This window comes from Macaca fascicularis, chromosome 7 (assembly GCF_037993035.2).
Source record: "Macaca fascicularis isolate 582-1 chromosome 7, T2T-MFA8v1.1".
NCBI classification, from domain to species: domain Eukaryota; kingdom Metazoa; phylum Chordata; class Mammalia; order Primates; family Cercopithecidae; genus Macaca; species Macaca fascicularis.
Genome location: NC_088381.1, coordinates 135,051,172 through 135,071,525, shown reverse-complemented (window position 1 = coordinate 135,071,525; position 20,354 = coordinate 135,051,172). Strand labels below are relative to the sequence as shown.

The following is a 20,354-nucleotide window of genomic DNA, read 5'->3' as shown; positions in this document are numbered from 1 at the left end:
GCAAAAACAGCAGGGGTTGCAATCCTGTCCTAGTCTCTGATAAAATTGACTTTAAATCAACAAAGATCAAAAGAGACAAAGACAGCCATTACTTAATGGTATAGGGATCAATTCAACAAGAAGAGCTAACCATCCTAAATATATATGCACCCAATACAGGAGCACCCAGATTCATCAAGCAAGTCCTTAGAGACTTACAAAGAGATCTAGACTCCCACACAATAATAATGGGAGACTTTAACACCCCACTGTCAATATTAGATCAACAAGACAGAATATTAACAAGGATATCCAGGACTTGAATTCAGCTTTGGAAGGATATCCAGGACTTGAATTCAGCTTTGGATCAAATGGACCTAATAGATATCTACAGAACTCTCCACCCCAAATCAACAGAATATACATTCTTCTCAGCACCACATCGCACTGATTCTAAAATTGACCACATAATTGGAAGTAAAACACTCCTCAGCAAATGTAAAAGAACAGAAATCACAACAAACTGTCTCTCAGATCACAGTGCAATCAAATTAGAACTCAGGATTAAGAAACTCACTCAAAACCGCACAACTATATGGAAACTGAACAACCTGCTCCTGAATGACTACTGGGTAAATAATGAAATGAAGGCAGAAATAAAGATGTTCTTTGAAACCAATGAGAACAAAGACACAACATACCCGAATCTCTGGAACACGTTTAAAGCAGTGTGTAGAGGGAAATTTATAGCACTAAATGCCCACAAGAGAAAGCAGGAAAGATGTAAAATAGACACCCTGACATCACAGTTAAAAGAACTAGAGAAGCAAGAGGAAACAAATTCAAAAGCTAGCAGAAGACAAGAAATAACTAAGATCAGAACAGAACTGAAGGAGACAGAGACACAAAAAAACCCTTCAAAAAAATCAATGAATCCAGGAGCTGGTTTTTTGAAAAGATCAACAAAATAGATAGACCGTTAGCAAGACTAATAAAGAGGAAAAGAGAGAAGAATCAAATAGACGTTAAAAAAAAATGATAAAGGGGATATCACCACTGATCCCACAGAAATACAACCACCATCAGAGAATACTATAAATACCTCTATGCAAATAAACTATAAAATCTAGAAGAAATGGATAGATAAATTCCTGTACACATACACCCTCCCAAGACTAAACCAGGAAGAAGCAGAATCTCTGAATAGACAAGTAACAGGCTCTGAAATTGAGGCAATAATAAATAGCCTACCAACCAAAAGAGGTCCAGGACCAGATGGATTCACAGCCAAATTCTACCAGAAGTACAAAGAGGAGCTGGTACCATTCCTTCCGAAACTATTCCAAGCAATAGAAAAAGAGGGAATCCTCCCTAACTCATTTCATGAGGAGAGCATCATCCTGATACCAAAGCCTGGCAGAGACACAACAAAAAAAGAGAATTTTAGGCCAATATGCCCGATGAACATCGATGTGAAAATCCTCAGTAAAATACTGGCAAACCGAAATAGCAGCACATCGAAAAGCTTATCCATCACGATCAAGTTAACTTCATCCACGATCAAGTTAGGATGCAAGGCTGGTTCAACATATGCAATCAATGAACATAATCCATCACATAAACAGAACCAATGACAAAAACCACATGATTATCTCAACAGACGCAGAAAAGGCCTTTGACAAAACTCAACAGCCCTTCATGCTAAAAACTCTCAATAAACTAGGTATTGATGGAACGTATCTCAAAATAATAAGAGCTATTTATTACAAACCCACAGCCAAAATCATACTGAATGGGCAAAAACTGGAAGCATTCCCTTTGAAAACCGGTGCAAGACAAGGATGCCCTCTCTCACCTCTCCTATTCAACATAGTATTGGAAGTTCTGGTCAGGGCAATCAGGCAAGAGAAAGCAATAAAGGTATTCAAATAGGAAGAGAGGAAGTCAAATTGTCTCTGTTTGCAAATGACATGATGGTATGTTTAGAAAACCCCATCGTCTCAGCCCAAAATCTCCTTAAGCTGATAAGCAACTTCAGCAAAGTCTCAGGATACAAAATCAATGTGCAAAAATCACAAGCATTCCCATACACCAATAACACACAACCAGAGAGCCAAATCATGAATGAACTCCCATTCACAATTGATACAAATAGAATAAAATACCTAGGAATTCAACTTACAAGGGATGTGAAGGACCTCTTCAAGGAGAACTACAAACCACTGCTCAACGAAATAAAAGAGGACACAAACAAATGGAAGAACATTCCATGCTCATGGATAGGAAGAATCAATATCATGAAAATGGCCACACCACCCAAAGTAATTTATAGACTCAATGCTATCCCCATAAAGCTACCACTGATTTTCTTCACAGAATTGGAAAAAACTGCTTTAAAGTTCATATGGAACCAAAAAAGAGCCCGCATTGCCAAGACAATCCTAAGCCAAAAGAACAAAGCTGGAGGCATCACACTACCTGACTTTGAACTATATTACAAGGCTACAGTAACCAAAACAGCATGGTACTGGTACCAAAACAGATATATAGACCAATGGAACAGAACGGAGGCCTCAGAAATAACACCACACATCTACAACCATCTGATCTTTGACAAACTTGACAAAAACAAGCAATGGGGAAAGGATTCCCTATTTATTAAATGGTGCTGGGAAAACTGGCTAGCCATATGTAGAAAGCTGAAACTGGATCCCTTCCTTACACCTTATACAAAAGTTAACTCAAGAGTGATTAATTACTTACATGTCAGACCTAAAACCATAAAAACCCTAGAAGAAAACCTAGGCAATACTATTCAGGACATAGGCATGGACAAAGACTTCATGACTAAAACACAAAAAGCAATGGCAACAAAAGCCAAAATCGACAAATGGGATCTAATTAAACTAAAGAGCTTCTGCACAGCAAAAGAAACTATCACAGTGTGAACAGGCAACCTACAGAATGGGAGAAAATTTTTGTAATCTATCCATCTGACAAAGGGTTAATATCCAGAATCTACAAAGACGTTAAACAAATTTACAAGAAAAAAAAAAACCCCATCAAAAAGTGGGCAAAGGATATGAACAGATACTTCTCAAAAGAAGACATTTATTACGGCCAACAGACACATGAAGAAATGCTCATCATCACTGGTCATTAGAGAAATGTAAATCAAAACCACAATGAGATACCATCTCATGGCAGTTAGAATGGCGATCATTAAAAAGTCAGAAAACAACAGATGCTGGAGAGAATGTGGAGAAATAGGAATGCTTTTACACTGTTGGTGGGAGTGTGAATTAGTTCAACCATTGTGGAAGACAGTGTGGCAATTCTTCAAGGATCTAGAACTAGAAATACCATTTGACCCAGCAATCCCATTACTGGGTATATACCCAAAGGATTATAAATTATTCTACTATAAAGACACATGCACATGTATGTTTATTGCGGCACCATTCACAATAGCAAAGACTTGGAACCAACCCAAATATCCATCAATGATAGACTGGATAAAGAAAATGTGGCATATATACATCATGGAATACTATGCAGCCATAAAAATGGTATGAGTTCATGTCCTTTGCAAGGACATGGATGAAGCTGGAAACCATCATTCTCAGCAAACTAGCACAAGGACAGAAAACCAAACACCACATGTTCTCACTCATAAGTGGGAGTTGAACAATGAGAACATATGGACACAGGGAGGGGAACATCACACACTAGGGCCTGTTGGGGGGTGGGGCAGTGGGGCTCTGGGGGAGAAATAGCATTAGGAGAAATACATAATGTAAATGACAAGTTGATGGGTGCAGGAAACCAATATGGCACATGTATACATATGTAACAAACCCGCATATTGTGCACATGTACCCCAGAACCTAAAGTATAATAAAAAAAATTTGTTGACTTAATGATGGCCCAAAATCTTACAGGCTTTCTTCAATCTTTTTCATTGTTATTTCTTTTCTTCCCCTTTAGAGTGGGTAATTTCAAATGACCTATCTTCAAGTTCAGAAAGTCTTTGGCTTGACAAAGTCTGTTGTTGAAGCTCTCTATTGTATTTTTTATTTCATGTATTGAATTCTTCAGCTGTAGGAATTTTTTTTAATGATTCCTATCTCTGTCGAATTTCTCATTTATATCATAAATTGTTTTCCTGATTCTGTTGACTTGTCTCTATGTATTTTTTCTTATATCTATTGAATTTCCTTCAAATAATTATTTTGCATTTATTTTCTAGCAGGTCATTGATTTTCTTTTCATTTGGTTCTGTTACTAGAGACCCATTATGTTCCTTTGGTGTTATCATATCTGGTTGCTTTTTGTGTTTCTTGTGAGCCTGCATTAATCTGTGCACCTGGTGGAACTAATCTTTCTTCCAGTCTTTCTTGTTTCCATAGAAAAAGACTTTCATTTGCAGTTGGGTTTTAGTGTGCCAGTTGGGAAGGGTGTGGTGACTTTTTCAATAGGTATAGTGGTATAGTTTCCATGCAGCATCTTCAGGTGCATTCAGGGCGAGCAGTAACTGTGGGTGCCTCAGTTACCTAGTCCATGGAAGTTTGTGGAAGTGGTGGTGGCGGCATAGGTTGCTAATATTCAGTGTTAAGGGCTTTTAGTGTCTTCCTTATTCTTATTTTCTCCACAATGGGAAGATATAGCCTAGGGAGATCACTCTTTGTGTCAAATCTGACATGGCCTACAAGAAGGCCTACTGGAGCACTGAGTTCCTGGTACAGGTGCTTAGAGTGGATGTGGGGCCAGGGTCCTAGGTTCAGGGTCTTGTGAACCTATTGTGGCACCTGGGTCTGAGGGTCTCTGGTAGGTTTGCATGTAGGTTGTCCACAGAGCCAGGGTCTGTGACTTTGGGTACCCCTTAGCAGCTTGGGTTCAGGTGGCTGAGTTGTAGCTATGATTCTGTCCCTGTAGGGCAGGGCACAGCTCTGGCCTGACTCCAGAGAAGAAGGGTTGCCCCTGGATGTTTTGGCCTAGGGAGCAGGCTATCGTTGCTATCTAGGAACCTGAGCCAATAGGGCTTATTGGCAACCTAGGTCCCAGGGGATAAGGCGGTGTGTAGTAGTGACCCTAGACCCTGTGCTGGTGGGGCTTGGTAGAATCCCAGACTTTGTGCAGCCAGGTGCAGCAGCAATAAGTAATCCAGACTGGTGGGGCACAGCTGTCATTTGGGCCCTGGGGTGGGGGCAGTAAACAGCATAGCAATGACTGTACATCCTAGGAAGAGGTGTTTCTCAGCTGCTCAGACACTAGGGGGCTAGTCTAGCTTCAGGAAAGGAGAGTAGGAAGTTGTTTGACCTGTAGGATGAGGTGTCTCAGCTCAGCCACTCCTCCGTTTCCCTGGGTTGTGGGTACTACCTTGGCATAGTTCCAGATGCCCAGTTGCTCAGTTCAGCCAGGGCACCAGTTTCCTAGGGGGTGATGTGCTGCTTCAGCTCAGGCCTTGGGGACATGACTGTACTGGGTGGCTCTGGCACCTTTTCTCTGGGATAGACGGTGCTGCTTTAGCTTAGGTACTAGACTGCATGATTACTTTGGGCAGCAAAAGCACCATTTCCTGGGATGCTGGGTGCTGCTTCAACTTAGGCTAGTATACGACTGAACTTAGGGAGGCATGATTGCTCTGAGCAGCCAAGATACTGTTTTCCTAGGAGGCAGTATATGGCTTTAGCTCTGGCTGAGGGGGATGTGAGGGGCGCTAGGTGGAGTAGCTCCACCTCTATTTGGCTCCACTGGGAAAGTTGTACAGCTGCTTGCATCTCAGTCTGTGGATGTCAGGCCGCAGTGTTGGGGTAGCACTGGGGATGAAGGGGTGCTGTGACTACTTGCTCCCAGAGCAAGAAAACTCTAGCCACAGTTCCAATTCCAACATGGTGTAAGTGCAGCAGCTGCACAGGCCACATAGGTCGGCGCACAGCGTTGGCTCCTTTCCTGGGGGGAGCATAGCTCTGTGGACTCCAGGAAGTTCTTCCAGCTGGGCTTCATGCTTGTGAGGACCGCAGGGTATCCCCGTCAGGTCTGTAGGTGTCCAAAGTGTTGATGGGGGTTGCTGGGATCCTCTGCTTAACTCCTTGCCAAGGGAGTTCTTCCTGGTTCCCAGCTGATCCTTCTGTTCTCTATGTGACCATCCTGAGTTTCTGTGTTCACCAGGGTTTCTCTTACTCCACTGATACACTCGGCTGCTCTTCTTCAATTTTTTTTCCATTAAAATACAGTTATTTATTCATTGTTCTGGCTGTGTTTGTGAGGGGGATGGGCATGAGGGACTTATAGTTGGCTATCTTCTAGAACATGCTTTCCCCCTTTCCTGTCTCTTAATCACTGCCTAAGTTGTTAATATCAATAGGAGTTACTCCAGGTATGTTTCTAGCAAAGAAAGTTGATAACAAGGGCGGTATAGAGTGCTTTAATGGGATATTAAGGAAACACATGATAGAATGTCCTTGCATGGAAACATGGGGTCAATAATCCTATTTGATGAATTGCTAGGATTGTGTTCCTTCCTTTTTTTGTTTTTTTACCAGATGCTTTGGAAGTGTTTCTTATTGTGTATTGAAAATGAGAAGATTTTCACCTCCAACCTAAGTGACCAAGGAAATAAGGGAAACGTTTGTTCTAAACTGATGCTCTTCTGAATGCTTTGATATAAAAGGATGACATTTTATTTTCATTAATTTTTTTACATTTTATTTTTGTTACTTTTTTTAGAGGCAGGGTGTTGCTATGTTGCCCAGGCTGGTCTCAAACACTTGGCCTCATGCAATCCTCCTGCCTGAGCCTCCTGAGTATCAGAGATTACAGGCGAGTGCCACTGTGCCTAGCAAGGATGACATTTTCTGCACTGACACATAGAATGGCCACATCAGAGTCCAACAGTATGATTTACCAACAGCAGCCTTTAACACTGACTCCCACTTCCTGAAAGCAGCAAGCAATGGTAAAGGCAATGGCTGTGGCATCTATTCTGAAGAACAGTAATCAGTGGTGTGGGTAAGCTGCATCTTTTATGGTCAGAAAAGAGAGATAAGACTTACCACGTTTCAAGGAAATATATGTTTATGTTTTAAAGTGTCTGTTGTGTCAGTACTGATGTAGGGGTGATTTGGAAAGCTAAGAAACAAAAGAGACAAATAGCCAAGCATACTGATGACCCATACTGGCAGTCCCAATGACACTGCCGTGAGAGAAAGGCAGTTGACTGATTTTTTGACCACTTCTCAATATCCTTTGCTGACAGGAAATGGGCACCATCCGGAACAACATATCAAGCATCAGTCTGATTATAGAGTACCATCTCATCTTTGTTGTCAGAACAGACGATTGCCACAATGTCTGTTTTAAAGAAGAGATGGTGGATGTTACAATAAGAAATAAATGAAAGGATTCATAAGAGATCTGCAAAGTCAAAGGGAAGCCTTCTTTCTCTCTCTCTTATAATAATGTGAATTATTTCCTTAATTAAGTAAATATGAAGATAGTAAATTCAGTATTACTGGTTTGACTGTCTAAATCTAAGCTTTATGACTCTGACTTCTGACTTGATCAGAATACTTTTTGTTCATGGATGATTTTTATTTCTTTTTCCACTTAATTTCAAATTTGATTACCACTGTGATTATTAAAAAAAATCTAGTTAAATTTTTCATGAAATTTTAAGGAGATTGTTTCATATCCCAGTCCACAAAGTTCTTAGCATTTAAACAGTCAATGTTCAGACTATTGAAAACCTAGATTTTCTTTTTTTTTTTTTTTTTTTTTTTTGAGACGGAGTCTCGCTCTGTCGCCCAGGCTGGAGTGCAGTGGCCGGATCTCAGCTCACTGCAAGCTCCGCCTCCCGGGTTCCCGCCATTCTCCTGCCTCAGCCTCCAGAGTAGCTGGGACTACAGGCGCCGCCAGCATGCCCGGCTAATGTTTTTTGCATTTTTAGTAGAGACGGGGTTTCACCGTGTTAGCCAGGATGGTCTCGATCTCCTGACCTCGTGATCCGCCGTTCTCGGCCTCCCAAAGTGCTGGGATTACAGGCTTGAGCCACCACGCCCGGCCTTAGATTTTCTTAAGGTTTTTATCCTATGTATTCTCAGAGTAATATTTTTTTTTAACATTTTATGTTTTTATTTTTATTTTGAGATGAAGTTTTGCTCTTGTTTCCCAGGCTGGAGTGCAATGGCACGATCTTGGCTCACTGCAACCTCCGCCTCCCGGGTTCAAGCGATTCTCCTGCCTCAGCCTCCTGAATAGCCGGGATTACAGGCACCCACTATCACGCCCAGCTAATTTTTTCTACTTTTAGTAGAGACGGGGTTTCACCATGTTGGCCAGGCTGGTCTCAAACTCCTGACTTCAGGTGATCCACCTGCTTTGGCCTCCCAAAGTGCTGGGATTACAGGCGCGAGCCATTGAGACTGGCCTAATATTTTATCTGTTATGTTTTTTGTTCTTCCTGTCAACTAATCATGGCATTTTGCCATATTTGAATTTACTTTGGAACTCTTGGAAAGTAATGGTTTGGTACTGTAGTTTATATTGCTAAGAACATTATTCATTAGTCACACAGAAAGTGTATAACATAATTAGTTGAGTAGTAGTAAATCACATTGAAGTTAGTGTTGGTGGAGAAGGAGACCTAATTTCCAAGTGACTTTTACCATGGCATATTTCTCAGCCTTAGCAGTTCTCTTCCAAACAATATGGTTATCCTTTCCCTGCTGAATTATCAGGATCTCTTTCCAGTCCTTTGTCTTCTTCTGAATTGTTTAAAATTTATCGTTGAAGTCACCGAAAAAGTGAGCAGGTTAATTGCTATCCCTGTGAGTTTGCGTGGGGAAAAGAAAATTCTCCCTTGTTCCAGACAGGTCTAGTGTTAGGGTAGAGCCAGATATATCCTATTAACTGTGTTGTCCTTAAGCATCACTCAAGTTTTTAAGCCGTGCTCTCTGGACTTGTATATGGACTTCTATCTGGAGAAAATGATTCACTTTAGAAGTCATGAAGGAAGAGAATAAAAGGGATCCTTTCCCCTACATTTTCTAGTACACAGGGGAGAATATAATCACATTTTCCATCAAAACAAATAGAAAACTCTAGATGTTTATTTTGGACAGTTAGGAAATTATATCGCTGTTACCAGGCTTCCATTTTGGTTTCTGGTCATTAGAAAGCATTACCCTTGCTTTGATGATGGTTGGCCGAGGATCCAAGATGCCCTGCATTTTCCTCAGTGCAGGCACAACAAAGAGATTGCAGGTGACGACAGCCGATACAGGATTCCCTGAAAGTCAACCAAGCAGTTATTTATAATACACTGTGTAACAATTTGCCAAATAGTTATGTCTGTCTATATCTTCGGGTATCAGAATGTGACGGAAGTGACTAGGCACAATTTTTCCTCTTCTGAATCACCTTGAATCCAACTAGAACAGAGGTATAGTCAACTAAATGCCACAGGGGGTATAAACATTTGCGTCTTTCAGTAAAATGGAGAATTCTGCTGCCTAGAAGCTGTTTAACACCATTTGTTTTTGCTTTCCTGAGCCAGTTGAAAGCCATTACTAATCTTATTATCAAGATTACTCATTACTAATCTTGTTTTAAAGCCGTTTACAAGTTTTATATATCTATTTGCTATTTTTTAAGCATTTAAAAATTACTATAGTATTACAAGCTTGGTACCCAAACTGAGAAAATATAAACATCAGGAAACTTATTTATAACCTTCTCTACCTAGATATTCCTTTAAATTAAAAAAAAAAAAAAAAAACCAAACAAATGATTTAAGATGTGTCTTAAGGACCTGAAGATGAATACTGTTATGGATTGAATTCACATGATAAAGCTATAACTCGGCCGGGCGCGGTGGCTCAAGCCTGTAATCCCAGCACTTTGGGAGGCCGAGACGGGTGGATCACGAGGTCAGGAGATCGAGACCATCCTGGCTAACACGGTGAAACCCCGTCTCTACTAAAAAAAATACAAAAAACTAGCCAGGCGAGGTGGCGGGCGCCTGTAGTCCCAGCTACTCGGGAGGCTGAGGCAGGAGAATGACGTAAACCCAGGAGGCAGAGCTTGCAGTGAGCTGAGATCCGGCCACTGCACTCCAGCCTGGGCGACAGAGCGAGACTCCTTCTAAAAAAAAAAAAAAAAAAAAAAAAAAAGCTATACCTCCAATATGATTGACTGTATTTGGAGATAGGGCCTTTAAGGAGGTAATTAAGGTAAATAAGGTCATAAAGGTGTGGCTGTAATCCAATAGGACTGATGTCCTTATAAAAAGAGGAAGAGACACCAGGAGTCTATATACATACAGGAAAGATCACGTGAAGACACGGTGAAAAGGTTGCTGTCTACAAGCCAGGAAGAGAAGCCTCACCAGAAGCCAACCTTGCTGGCACCTTGATTTTGGACTTCCAGCCTCCAGAACTGTAATAAAATATATTTCTGTTGTTTAAGCTACCCAGTCTGGGCCAGGCGCAGTGGCTCATGCCTGTAATCCCAGCACTTTGGGAGGCCACGCGGTGGTTGGATCACAAGGTAGGAGACTGAGATCATCCTGGCTAACACTGTGAAACCCCGTTTCCACTAAAAATAAAAAAATTAGTCGGGCGTGGTGGTGGGCACCTGTAGTCCCAGCTACTCGGGAGGCTGAGGCAGGAGAATGGCGTGAACCTGGGAGGTGGAGCTTGCAGTGAGCAGAGATTGTGCCACTGCACTCCAGCCTGGGCGACAGAGTGAGACTCTGTCTCCAAAAAAAAAAAAAAAAAAAAGCTACCCAGTCTGTGGTATTCTGTCATGGCAGCCTGAGCAGACTAATACAAATACCAAATTCTTTTAAAGTTATGAGAAGAATTTAAGGAATTCAACTATATCTCTCCCAGAAGAAATCTAGGTGTGTCATACACTTCAAAGGAGGAAGGGTGGGCTGTGAAGAAGCAACCACCTGGGCTGTAAATAACAGATTTGATTTCTTGTGTGGCATTATTATCTAACCAAGCTGTGAGATCTTGGCAAGTTCCAAAGTTTTTTGAGTCTGACTTTACTCATCTATGAAATGAAAGGTTTGGATTACATGATTCTCAACATCTCTTCTGGTTCTAAAATTCCAATTGTTTTAATACTTTTATACAGTTCTATGTAAGTATGAATGTATCACCTGGAGTGGGGAATGGGCTACTAGATTTTTAGGTTCCCTTGGCCTGGCTAAACACTGCTTATTACATCATCAAGTCAAAAGGCAATGGTCAGTTTAGCCTATTATTAGCTATAATCATACCTCCAATTCTCTTCTACCTACAAAAGTGCTTAAGAATAGATTTTTTAAGGTGCAAAAAGTGACAAGTGATACTAATAATTTCAATGGAAAAATGAATTGTCCACAGAACAGCAGACTCTTAAATAAAAGAATCAATTACTTTCCCTTGCTTCAAAATACAAGCAGATAGAATATTTTTTTCTGGAAAAGCAAAACAAAAACCCAAACAAATAAAAAAGCCATTGTTCATCAAGGATTATAAAATCCTTACAATACTACTACTTTATAACATTACTGTATAAAAAATGAAGCGCTCCAATTATTTTAGAGGCGGGGTTTTGCTATGTATGAAAAAGGATTGGAAGGACTGATATCAAAAACTTGTAATAGTGGTTTATCTATATGTGTGTGTTGGGGGATTATGGTTAACACTTTTTTATGCTTATCTGTATTTTCTGATTTTTACAACAGTGAGCATCACTCTAGCAATGTTAAAAATGTCAAATAAAGCAAGTAAATATACACAACTTTGATTTAAAACTTGTCAAGATTAGGGATGGCTTTAAATGCATGGCCTGCAGGAAAGCAGAGATACGGTTTTGAAATGGAAAATCCTTGTAAAGCTGCGCATGGTGGCTCATGCCTGTAATCCCAAAACTTTGGGAGGCTGAGGCGGGTGGATGGCTTGAGCTCAGAAGTTGAGACCAGCCTGGGCAACATAGCGAAATTCCGTCTCTACAAAAAATACAAAAATTAGCCAGGGGTAATAGCAAGCGCCTATAGTTCCAGCTACCTGGGAGGCTGAGGTGGGAGAATGGCTTGAGCCTAGGAGACAGAGGTTGTAGTGAGATGAGATCGCGCTGCTGCACTCTAGCCTAGGCGACAGAGCCAGACCTTGTCTCAAAAAAACTCGCAAAAACAAACAAACAACAACAACAACAAAAACATCAAGAGAAGCAAGAAAATCCTTGTAAACGGAACCACTTTGCACATTTTACAATCTGAACATGTGAGTTTCCACTGCCCTCTGTTGGTTCACTCAGGCTGAGCACATAAGGTTTCAAATTAAAAGCAGGAATTTGAAAATAGGTTTTAATTTTATAACATCTTTGGTATAATGGTGAAATAGGCTCCCACAGTAACATACTTTGTTATAATATCACTGATGGTCTGTAGGTTAAGTCATATCTTCTGCAGACAAAAGAGGCCCTTCCAGGCCAAATGAAGCTAGGAAAAGGAGCACATTTCTTTATACAATGGCTATCAGAGCATCCAAGGAATTACGAAAGGTCCTAAGGAGTTTCATGTTACAGATACATTCTGAGGACTATTTTACTTAAATGTACTCTCTCTGAAAATTTTCTATATGATAGAAATCTAATCTCTTTAATTCTTATAGATAGGGGCTTAAAATGTTTTTAAAGTTTAACATTTTTCTGCCTGCTTCCATTTCTTTACATTTCCATTTTGAGATTTACTTCACATAAAAAACAAATAAATATCCCAAAGCCATAAGATTTGTAAATCTCAAATAAATAAGTTATTTTCTAAAGGAATCTGTGCCAAAAAATAGAGAACTGAACGGAATGATCAGAGGATAATTTTAAAGTTAAAAAAAAAAATAGATGCATAAAACTTTTAGACTCTTTAAAAATTTATCAAGATTCATCATGACTTTAAATATATAACCCCAAATCACTAAAAATTTGAATTTGAAAATCCATGTGAACTGAACCCACTTTGCTCTTTCTATAATCTGAACATGTAAGTTTCTGCTCACATTGGGGCAAGCGTGGGAATGGGGAAGTTGTAGACAGATGATGAGTGGGATTTGGCTGAGAAGCACTAGTAACAGTAGTAGCCTGACCTTTCCTCTTCCCCTTCCCCTCAACCAGCCCAAATCTGGCAAGGACCAGAGGCAGCTTTGTATTTTGTGATTTGGTATTGGCATGGGTGACTCAAGGCACTTTGGCCTCTAGAGCACAATACTTCTGGTTATGAGAGGTATTAGGCTGCTAACTTCAACCAGTTTCCTACAAGGAAAAAGCAGGTGCCCCAGAAAGATCCAGTGACAGCTAACACTTGATTATCATCTCAGGATTTGGAATGTGCTTTGATATATATTATCTAATCTGATTTTACACCAACCCTATGAAGTAGATATTAGTCTTATTTTGCAGGTGAAGAAACTTCCTAGAGAGGTTAAGTGATTGGTCGTTTAGAAAAGCTGAGACTTGAGCCCAGGTCTTTCAGATTTCAAACTAGGTGGTCTAATAGGGTACTGGTCACAAGAGAAGTCCAAAAAATTTTGGCTATTTTTCCAGAAAAAGCAAAGGAAACATTTTTTATTCTTACCAGGTAGTGCAAAGATTATTTTTCTTACACCATCAATATCCAAAGTTGCAAATGTTGTTGGCAAGCTAGAAGAAAAAGTCACTTGTTAGTGATTGCTAAGCAATATGATGAATACATTAAGTACTCCAGTGTTTTTGTAATCCATACACTTATCATATAGAAAATACTTTTCTGTTGACTCGCCTTTACATCTTTATACTCTGAAGTATTCTATACACACTTAAATAAGTTTGTTTTTAGTATTTCCTGTTTTCAAGTAACCACACTTTCTGGTTTACAAAAAATTACTTACTTTTTTTTTTTTTTTCTTGCCAGTGCCATAGAAATGGACTCCAAATCTTGGAGTTTCCAAGTTTTCCCACCCCTCTAGTTAATAATGTTTATACTACTTTTGCTGGCAATTTACAATAATCATTCTTAAAAGCAGAAGACTGGCCGGGCATGGTGGCTCACACCTGTAATCCCAACACTTTGGGAGGCTGAGGCGGGTGGATCACTTGAGGTCAGGAGTTTGAGATGAGCTTGGGCAACATGGTGAAACCCTATCTCCACTAAAAATATAAAAATTAGCCAGGCGTAGTGGTGTGTACCTGTAATCCCAGCTACTCGGGAGGCTGAGGCAGGAGAATCGCTTGAACCTGGGAGGCAGAGGTTGCAGTGAGCTGAGATGGCCACTGCACTCCAGCCTGGGCGACAGAGCAAGACTCCATCTCAAAAAAAAAAAAAAAAAAAAAAAAAAGAAAAAGCAGAAGACCGGAAGACTACCTGATAATATGTCTATCAGATAGTTGCCTATTGTTCAAAATGAGTATTTTTTTAAACTTTTTCTTTCAATCGTGCTTCTTCTGTATTAGCCTTTTAAAACTATCTTTAGCATAGACATAAACACTTCCCTATTATCAAGACATTATTTTTGAAATATCAAAATAAAATATCATGACTAGAACAAAATTAATAGTAATTTTTTTTTGGAGATGGAGTTTCACTGGAGTGAAATGGTGCGATCTCGGCTCACTGCAACCTCTGGCCTTCCGGGTTCAAGTGATTCTCCTGCCTCAGCCTCCTGAGCAGCTGGGATTATAGGCATGTGCCACCACCTCGCCCAGCTAATTTTGTATTTTTAGTGGAGACGGGATTTCTCCATGCTGGTCAGGCTGGTCTTGAACCCCTGACCTCAGGTGATCCACCCACCTCGGCCTCCCAAAGTGCTGGGATTACAGGTGTGAGCCACTGCGCCCGGCCAAAATTAGTAGTCATTTAAAAATATTCTCAAATTATACTTCCTCAAGATTTTGACATGAACTCTTATCATGGGAGGTTGGGTGGAAGGAGTGAGTGGCATATGAGAATAGTGTTTTTTTCCTATTCATTACCTTTTATATAGAATTTTAGCTAAAAAATCTCATTATATTAATGAACATTAAGCAATGCAGAATTCTGATGAAATATTAACCTTTTCAGCACTTAAATTGTTTTATTTTTACTATTTTTGGAGGTTGATCTTTTAAAAATAGATCCCTCACTCATTACCTTTGGCAATAATACAGCGACACTGACTTTTTTTTGATGATTTATAGCCATCATTATTAATGTGTTCTACTCTGCTGTAATACAGTGATGTTAGGTCACAAGAGAACTATGCGTTGTTTTCACCCCAACCATAACCCCACATTGCTATGTTTCTATAGTTCTTGTTTCTTGTTTCGGTTTTTTTATTTCTTCCCAATTTTTTTTTTTTTTTCCCTGTGGCACCTTGTAATGCAAAACTGCTATCATCTTGACCATTAAAGCTGGTTTTAGGTTTGAGAACCAGAGAATGATAGCAATAGTTATATTGTTAGAATGAAAATAATAACAGTAATAATAAAAATATCTATTTTTATTTATTTATTTTTTGAGACAAGGTCTTGATCTGTCACCCATGCTGGAGTGCAGTGGCTTAATGATGGCTCACTGCAGTCTCCATCTCCTGGGCTGAAGCAATCCTCCAGCCTCAGTCTTCCAAGTAGGTAGGACTACAGGCATGCACCACCATGTCCAGCTAATTTTTAAATTTTTAATACAGATGAGGTCTCGCTATGTGCCCAGGCTGGTCTGGAACTCCTGAGCTCAAGTGATCCACAGGTTTGGGCCACTGGGCCTGGCTAAAATATCTGTTTTTTAAGTAACATCTATGCATCGCATTCATTATTTCATTTAAGTCTTACAACAAGCTTATGAGGTAACAATTATTATCCCATTTTATATGGAAACTGAGATTCAGAGAGATTAGGGAATGTGGTCCAAGTCACTCAGCTACTAAGTGGGGGAACACAAATTTGAACCAAGGTTGTTCTAACTTTAGCTTATATGTGGATAAAGATCTCACAGGATGGTTATGTAGTGTTAGTCCAGTTAGATCTCTGGACATCTATTTTGGGAGGCCTTTTTTTTTTTAGACGGAGTCTCGCTCTGTTGCCCAGGCTGGAGTGCAGTAGCGTGATCTGGCTCACTGCAAGCTCCACCTCCCAGGTTCACACCATTCTCCTGGCCCAGCCTCCTGAGTAGCTGGGACTACAGGCGCCAGCCACCACGCCCAGCTAATTTTTTGTACTTTTAGTAGAGACGGGGTTTCACTGTATTAGCCAAGATGGTCTTGATCTCCTGACCTCGTGATCCGCCCGCCTCCGCCTCCCAAAGCACTGGCATTACAGGCATGAGCCACCGCGCCCAGCCCACTCTGAGGCTTTTCTTTTGCATACTTTCTGATTCTTTGCTGTGTTTTAGAAAACTGAGATTAGATTTTGATACTGATTTATGGATAGGTTATTTGGCAATGATTATGGTGTGATGCAAATAATTTCAAAGATTTGTTCTTAATAACAGCTATGCTCATTGTAGATGACCCAATAAAAACAGTGATTGGTAGATCTGGTTGCTAATACTCCGAATGCTTTTCTGAGTATCTTTGCCTCTAAAATGAAAGAGCTTAATTGCATTCTGAAAGCACTGTTATGTGGAAATAGCAAAGCCAAATTGTATTTGTGTGTTTTACATTTCTTCTGTTCTAATATTAAGTAGCAATTACCTTTAAGCTCTTATTACCTTTAGAAAAGCATAAAATTCTGGTGAACTAAAAGAAGCCCATTTAAACTTCGAAACTACTTTATTTTAGCAAACCCACAGATAATAAGAATGAGGAGACAATGTATTAACACCTTCTTTCTTCCACTGTATTTAAAGCCCATTTAAATTATAGGGCCAATTTAAGCAATCTTTTGCATCTTGCAAGTAGGTAATGTAATTTCTATAAAGGTACTCATTAAAAAAGGATTCCATTACAAAAATATTTTGTTATTATGCATTGCTATCATAAATGTCCTATTGCTAAACTGTGAATTTTTTTTAAGCTCTGGAAGCCATTTCCTTGGAACTCAAAACCTATTACTCAGTTCTCCTCTTGAGATCAGACTATAAGAGCATTTACGCAATGGTTGAGGTCACAGAGTGTTATGATTTTAAGGGAGGAAATTAAACATTAGGAATTGATGAACTGCTAAAGTTGAAGTGAGTGGTAAATAACAGATTAAAAAAAGAGTACAAAAGTTATCACAGGCACTGAGAATATTTTAAATAATAGATATTATACAAATAACTCTTCTCTGGGACAAGAGAGGTGAGGGCAAGTAGTGTTTGCTTCTTTCCCTCTGCAAATGGAACAATCAATTAATTAAATTTTTTTTTTTTTTTTTTTTTTTTTTTTTTTTTTGAGGCAGGGTCTTACTCTGCTGCCCAGGTCAGAGTGCAGTGGCACTATCATGGCTCATTGCCACCTCTGCCTCCTGGGCTCAAGTGATCCTCTCACCTTAGCCTCCCAAGTAGTTGGGACTACAGGCATGTGCCACCACACCCGACTAATTTTTGTGTTTTTTGTAGAGACAGGGTTTTGCCATGTTGCCCAGGTTGGTCTCCAACTTCTGGGCTCAAGCGAGCCACCCCCACGGCCTCCCAAAATGCTGGGATTATAGGCGTGAGCCACTGCACTCGGCCCAATTCAATTTTTGAGGTTTTGAGAAGCACATTGATATGCTTTTGGGATATTCTCTGTATTCTAATCAGATTAGTACTGCCCATGGGCTCAGGAAAAAAAAAAAAAAAAAAAAGGAGGTATACCCAATAGCATAATAATATTTGTGTAAGACAAAATGATCCAAATCCAATAGTTTCTTTCTTTTTTTTTTATTGAGACAAGGTCTCACTCTGTTACCCAGGCTGGACTGCAGTGGCATGATCTTGACTCACTGCAACCTCTGCTTCCCAGCTCAAGTGATTCTCCAGCCTCATCCTCCCGTGTAGATGGGACTATAGGTACAAGCAACTAATGCCTGACTAATTTTTGTATTTTTTATACAGACTGGGTTTCTCAATGTTGCCAAGGCTGGTCTGGAACTCCTGAGTTCAAAGCAATCCACACGCCTCAGCATCCCAATGTGCTGGGGATTACAGGTGTGAGCCACCATGCCCAGCCCCAATTCAACAGTTTCAATAATAAAAAGGCCCTATCAGCAGCAGCCATATTGGGGCACGCTCAACAGGCAACTACAGAAATATAAAGCCAAGAATTCTATCTAATTGTGGACAAAGCTTTAGGGATAATCTTAATTCTATACTAAAAATGGCCAAATTGTGGAGGTAAAGCCTGATCTCTATCCTAGAACTGACATGAGGCACTTATTAGGAGGGCTAGCTTGATACTTTAAAGGCTTTTGAAATTTGTTGATGGTACCCATAGCTCACTTATAACAACTGAGAAGCCTCTCGGCTTCTCTCCTAGGGTTCATTAACAGTAAAGCATCATTACTGTTGTCCCTAACAGCATGGAGGTGTGCTGGAACTCTCAGCCATACAGTTGAGGTCTTTGAACAGGAAATCATAGGTTCATAGAGTAGCAAAGGTCTAAACTATTTCTTAAAGATATGGCCATATCTTTCACTAACACCAACATTTGGCAACCTTTGAGGATTTATAACTGACTTCAGGACCTCCATCAGCCCTTCTTTAGGTGTTATTAATTTTTAAGAGATGTGCAAATTCATGGTTATTTTTCTTAGTTATTTTTCTTTCCTCCTGGGGACCAGAAGGAAGCAGTGTGACAGTCAACTTAACAAAACATTCTTGCAAAGGAAAAAAACAAATTAAACCTGAATTTAATCAAGCCTTTGTATCTTTCAATTTATAGCATACATCAGAGACAGAGGAACAAAACCTAAGGAAGTAATCAGCCAAATCCATTCATCAGTACACATGATCCATTTTCTCTAGCAAGTCAATGGCACAACAACAACAAAAAGGGTGGGGGCAGAAAATGTTCTCATTTAATAGAGACTTAAACAAATACACTGAGTGGACCTTAACGCAATCCTTATCAAACAAAACAATTATAAAAAGGCATTCTTTTTCTTGATATGTGGGAGAAATTTGAATATGATCAGGGTATTAGATGATATTAAAGTATTATTTATTTTGTTAGATGAGATAATACCATTGTGGTTAGGTAAGAGAATACTGTTGTTAGTATTATTATTTCAAATGTATATCAAAATGACATGTCTAGAATTTGCTTTTAAACAATCCAGTCCTCTCTCCCCACTAAAACGCAGGGTGGGGTGGAGGTATTGATAAAACAATTACAGAAAAATGTTGATAGTTACTGAAGCTGGGTGATGGGTACATGGGGTGGGGGTTCGTTCCCTACTTTTGGGTATATTTGAGAGTTCTCATATTAATTATTTTTAAAAAGAGAGAAAGAAGCAGTTTGGGCAAAAAGAGAAAAAGAGGAAGAAGAAACTAGGGATGAGAATAAAAAGGAGAAAAAGTTTGGAAAGTTACTGTGTTTTGTTCATACCAATCTCAGTGACTCATAAGGAAGATGAATTCCTATTTCATTTGGACCTGCACTTGTGCAAAGGATCCTAATACTATATTTCTTTTTTCTTGGAATAGTTAATTCATAATAGGAAACGTAAAAAGAAGGCATTTAAAAGTTTGTTAGTTAAAGCAAGCCAAACCAACCCCATATATGAGATAACAAGATTATTTTCATACCCTGGTTTCATAAAAACCCTGCCAAAATGGATCTGAGCATGAAGATCAATGTCCAGCACCTGCTTGAGATAGTCCTGCAAACATTAAAAATAATCACTTTACTTTCAAACATTTTAATATTAGACTTTCAACACTTTAAATGAACATTAAATTAATTTATAAGATTGAAATGAAAAGAAACATCTTTCTTATTTTAATGAAGTTGATTTGCGTAACATAATATTCCTTCATTCCTCATTTATCCATTTATTCATTCAATAAATAGTCGCTTAACACTTGGTATATGATGAGTACCAATCTATGTGCAGGGGCATACAGCCTTGAACAAAAGAGACAACGTCCCTGTCCTCATAGAAAGTACATTCTAGTAGGAAAAGTTAGATAAAAACAAAACTACATTAATGTATAACATCACTAGCTGGTGGGTTGTTTCTCTTCTAAGATAGAATTTTATGTCTGAGGAAGGATGTTAACAAATATGTCTTAAGTTGTGCCTGGGCAAGCAACCTACATGTAGGTATCCTACACCATTCTGCTTAATGATCTTAAAGCCATATACATTCCTTGAAGAGAGACTTGAACATATGTCCACAGACTTGAACATATGCCCACAGATTATTTAGATTTGTTAAATCTAAATAACTCAACTAAAATGAAAAACAGGAAGGGA

The 20,354-nt window shown here is 39.5% G+C and overlaps 1 protein-coding gene across 45 annotated transcripts in view; it reads right to left on the bottom strand.

The window, feature by feature from the left end:
- GPHN (gephyrin) overlaps positions 1–20,354 on the bottom strand; it is a 734,620-nt gene that overhangs the window by 3,863 nt on the left and 710,403 nt on the right. For all 45 annotated transcript variants that reach the window (XM_073997568.1, XM_073997563.1, XM_073997564.1 and 42 more), the window contains 3 exons: positions 19,685–19,758; positions 13,601–13,665; positions 9,165–9,268 (listed from right to left, as the gene is read on the bottom strand). In XM_073997568.1, the coding sequence (XP_073853669.1) occupies positions 9,165–9,268; positions 13,601–13,665; positions 19,685–19,758 (243 nt within the window). The remainder of the gene's footprint in view (positions 1–9,164; positions 9,269–13,600; positions 13,666–19,684; positions 19,759–20,354) is intronic.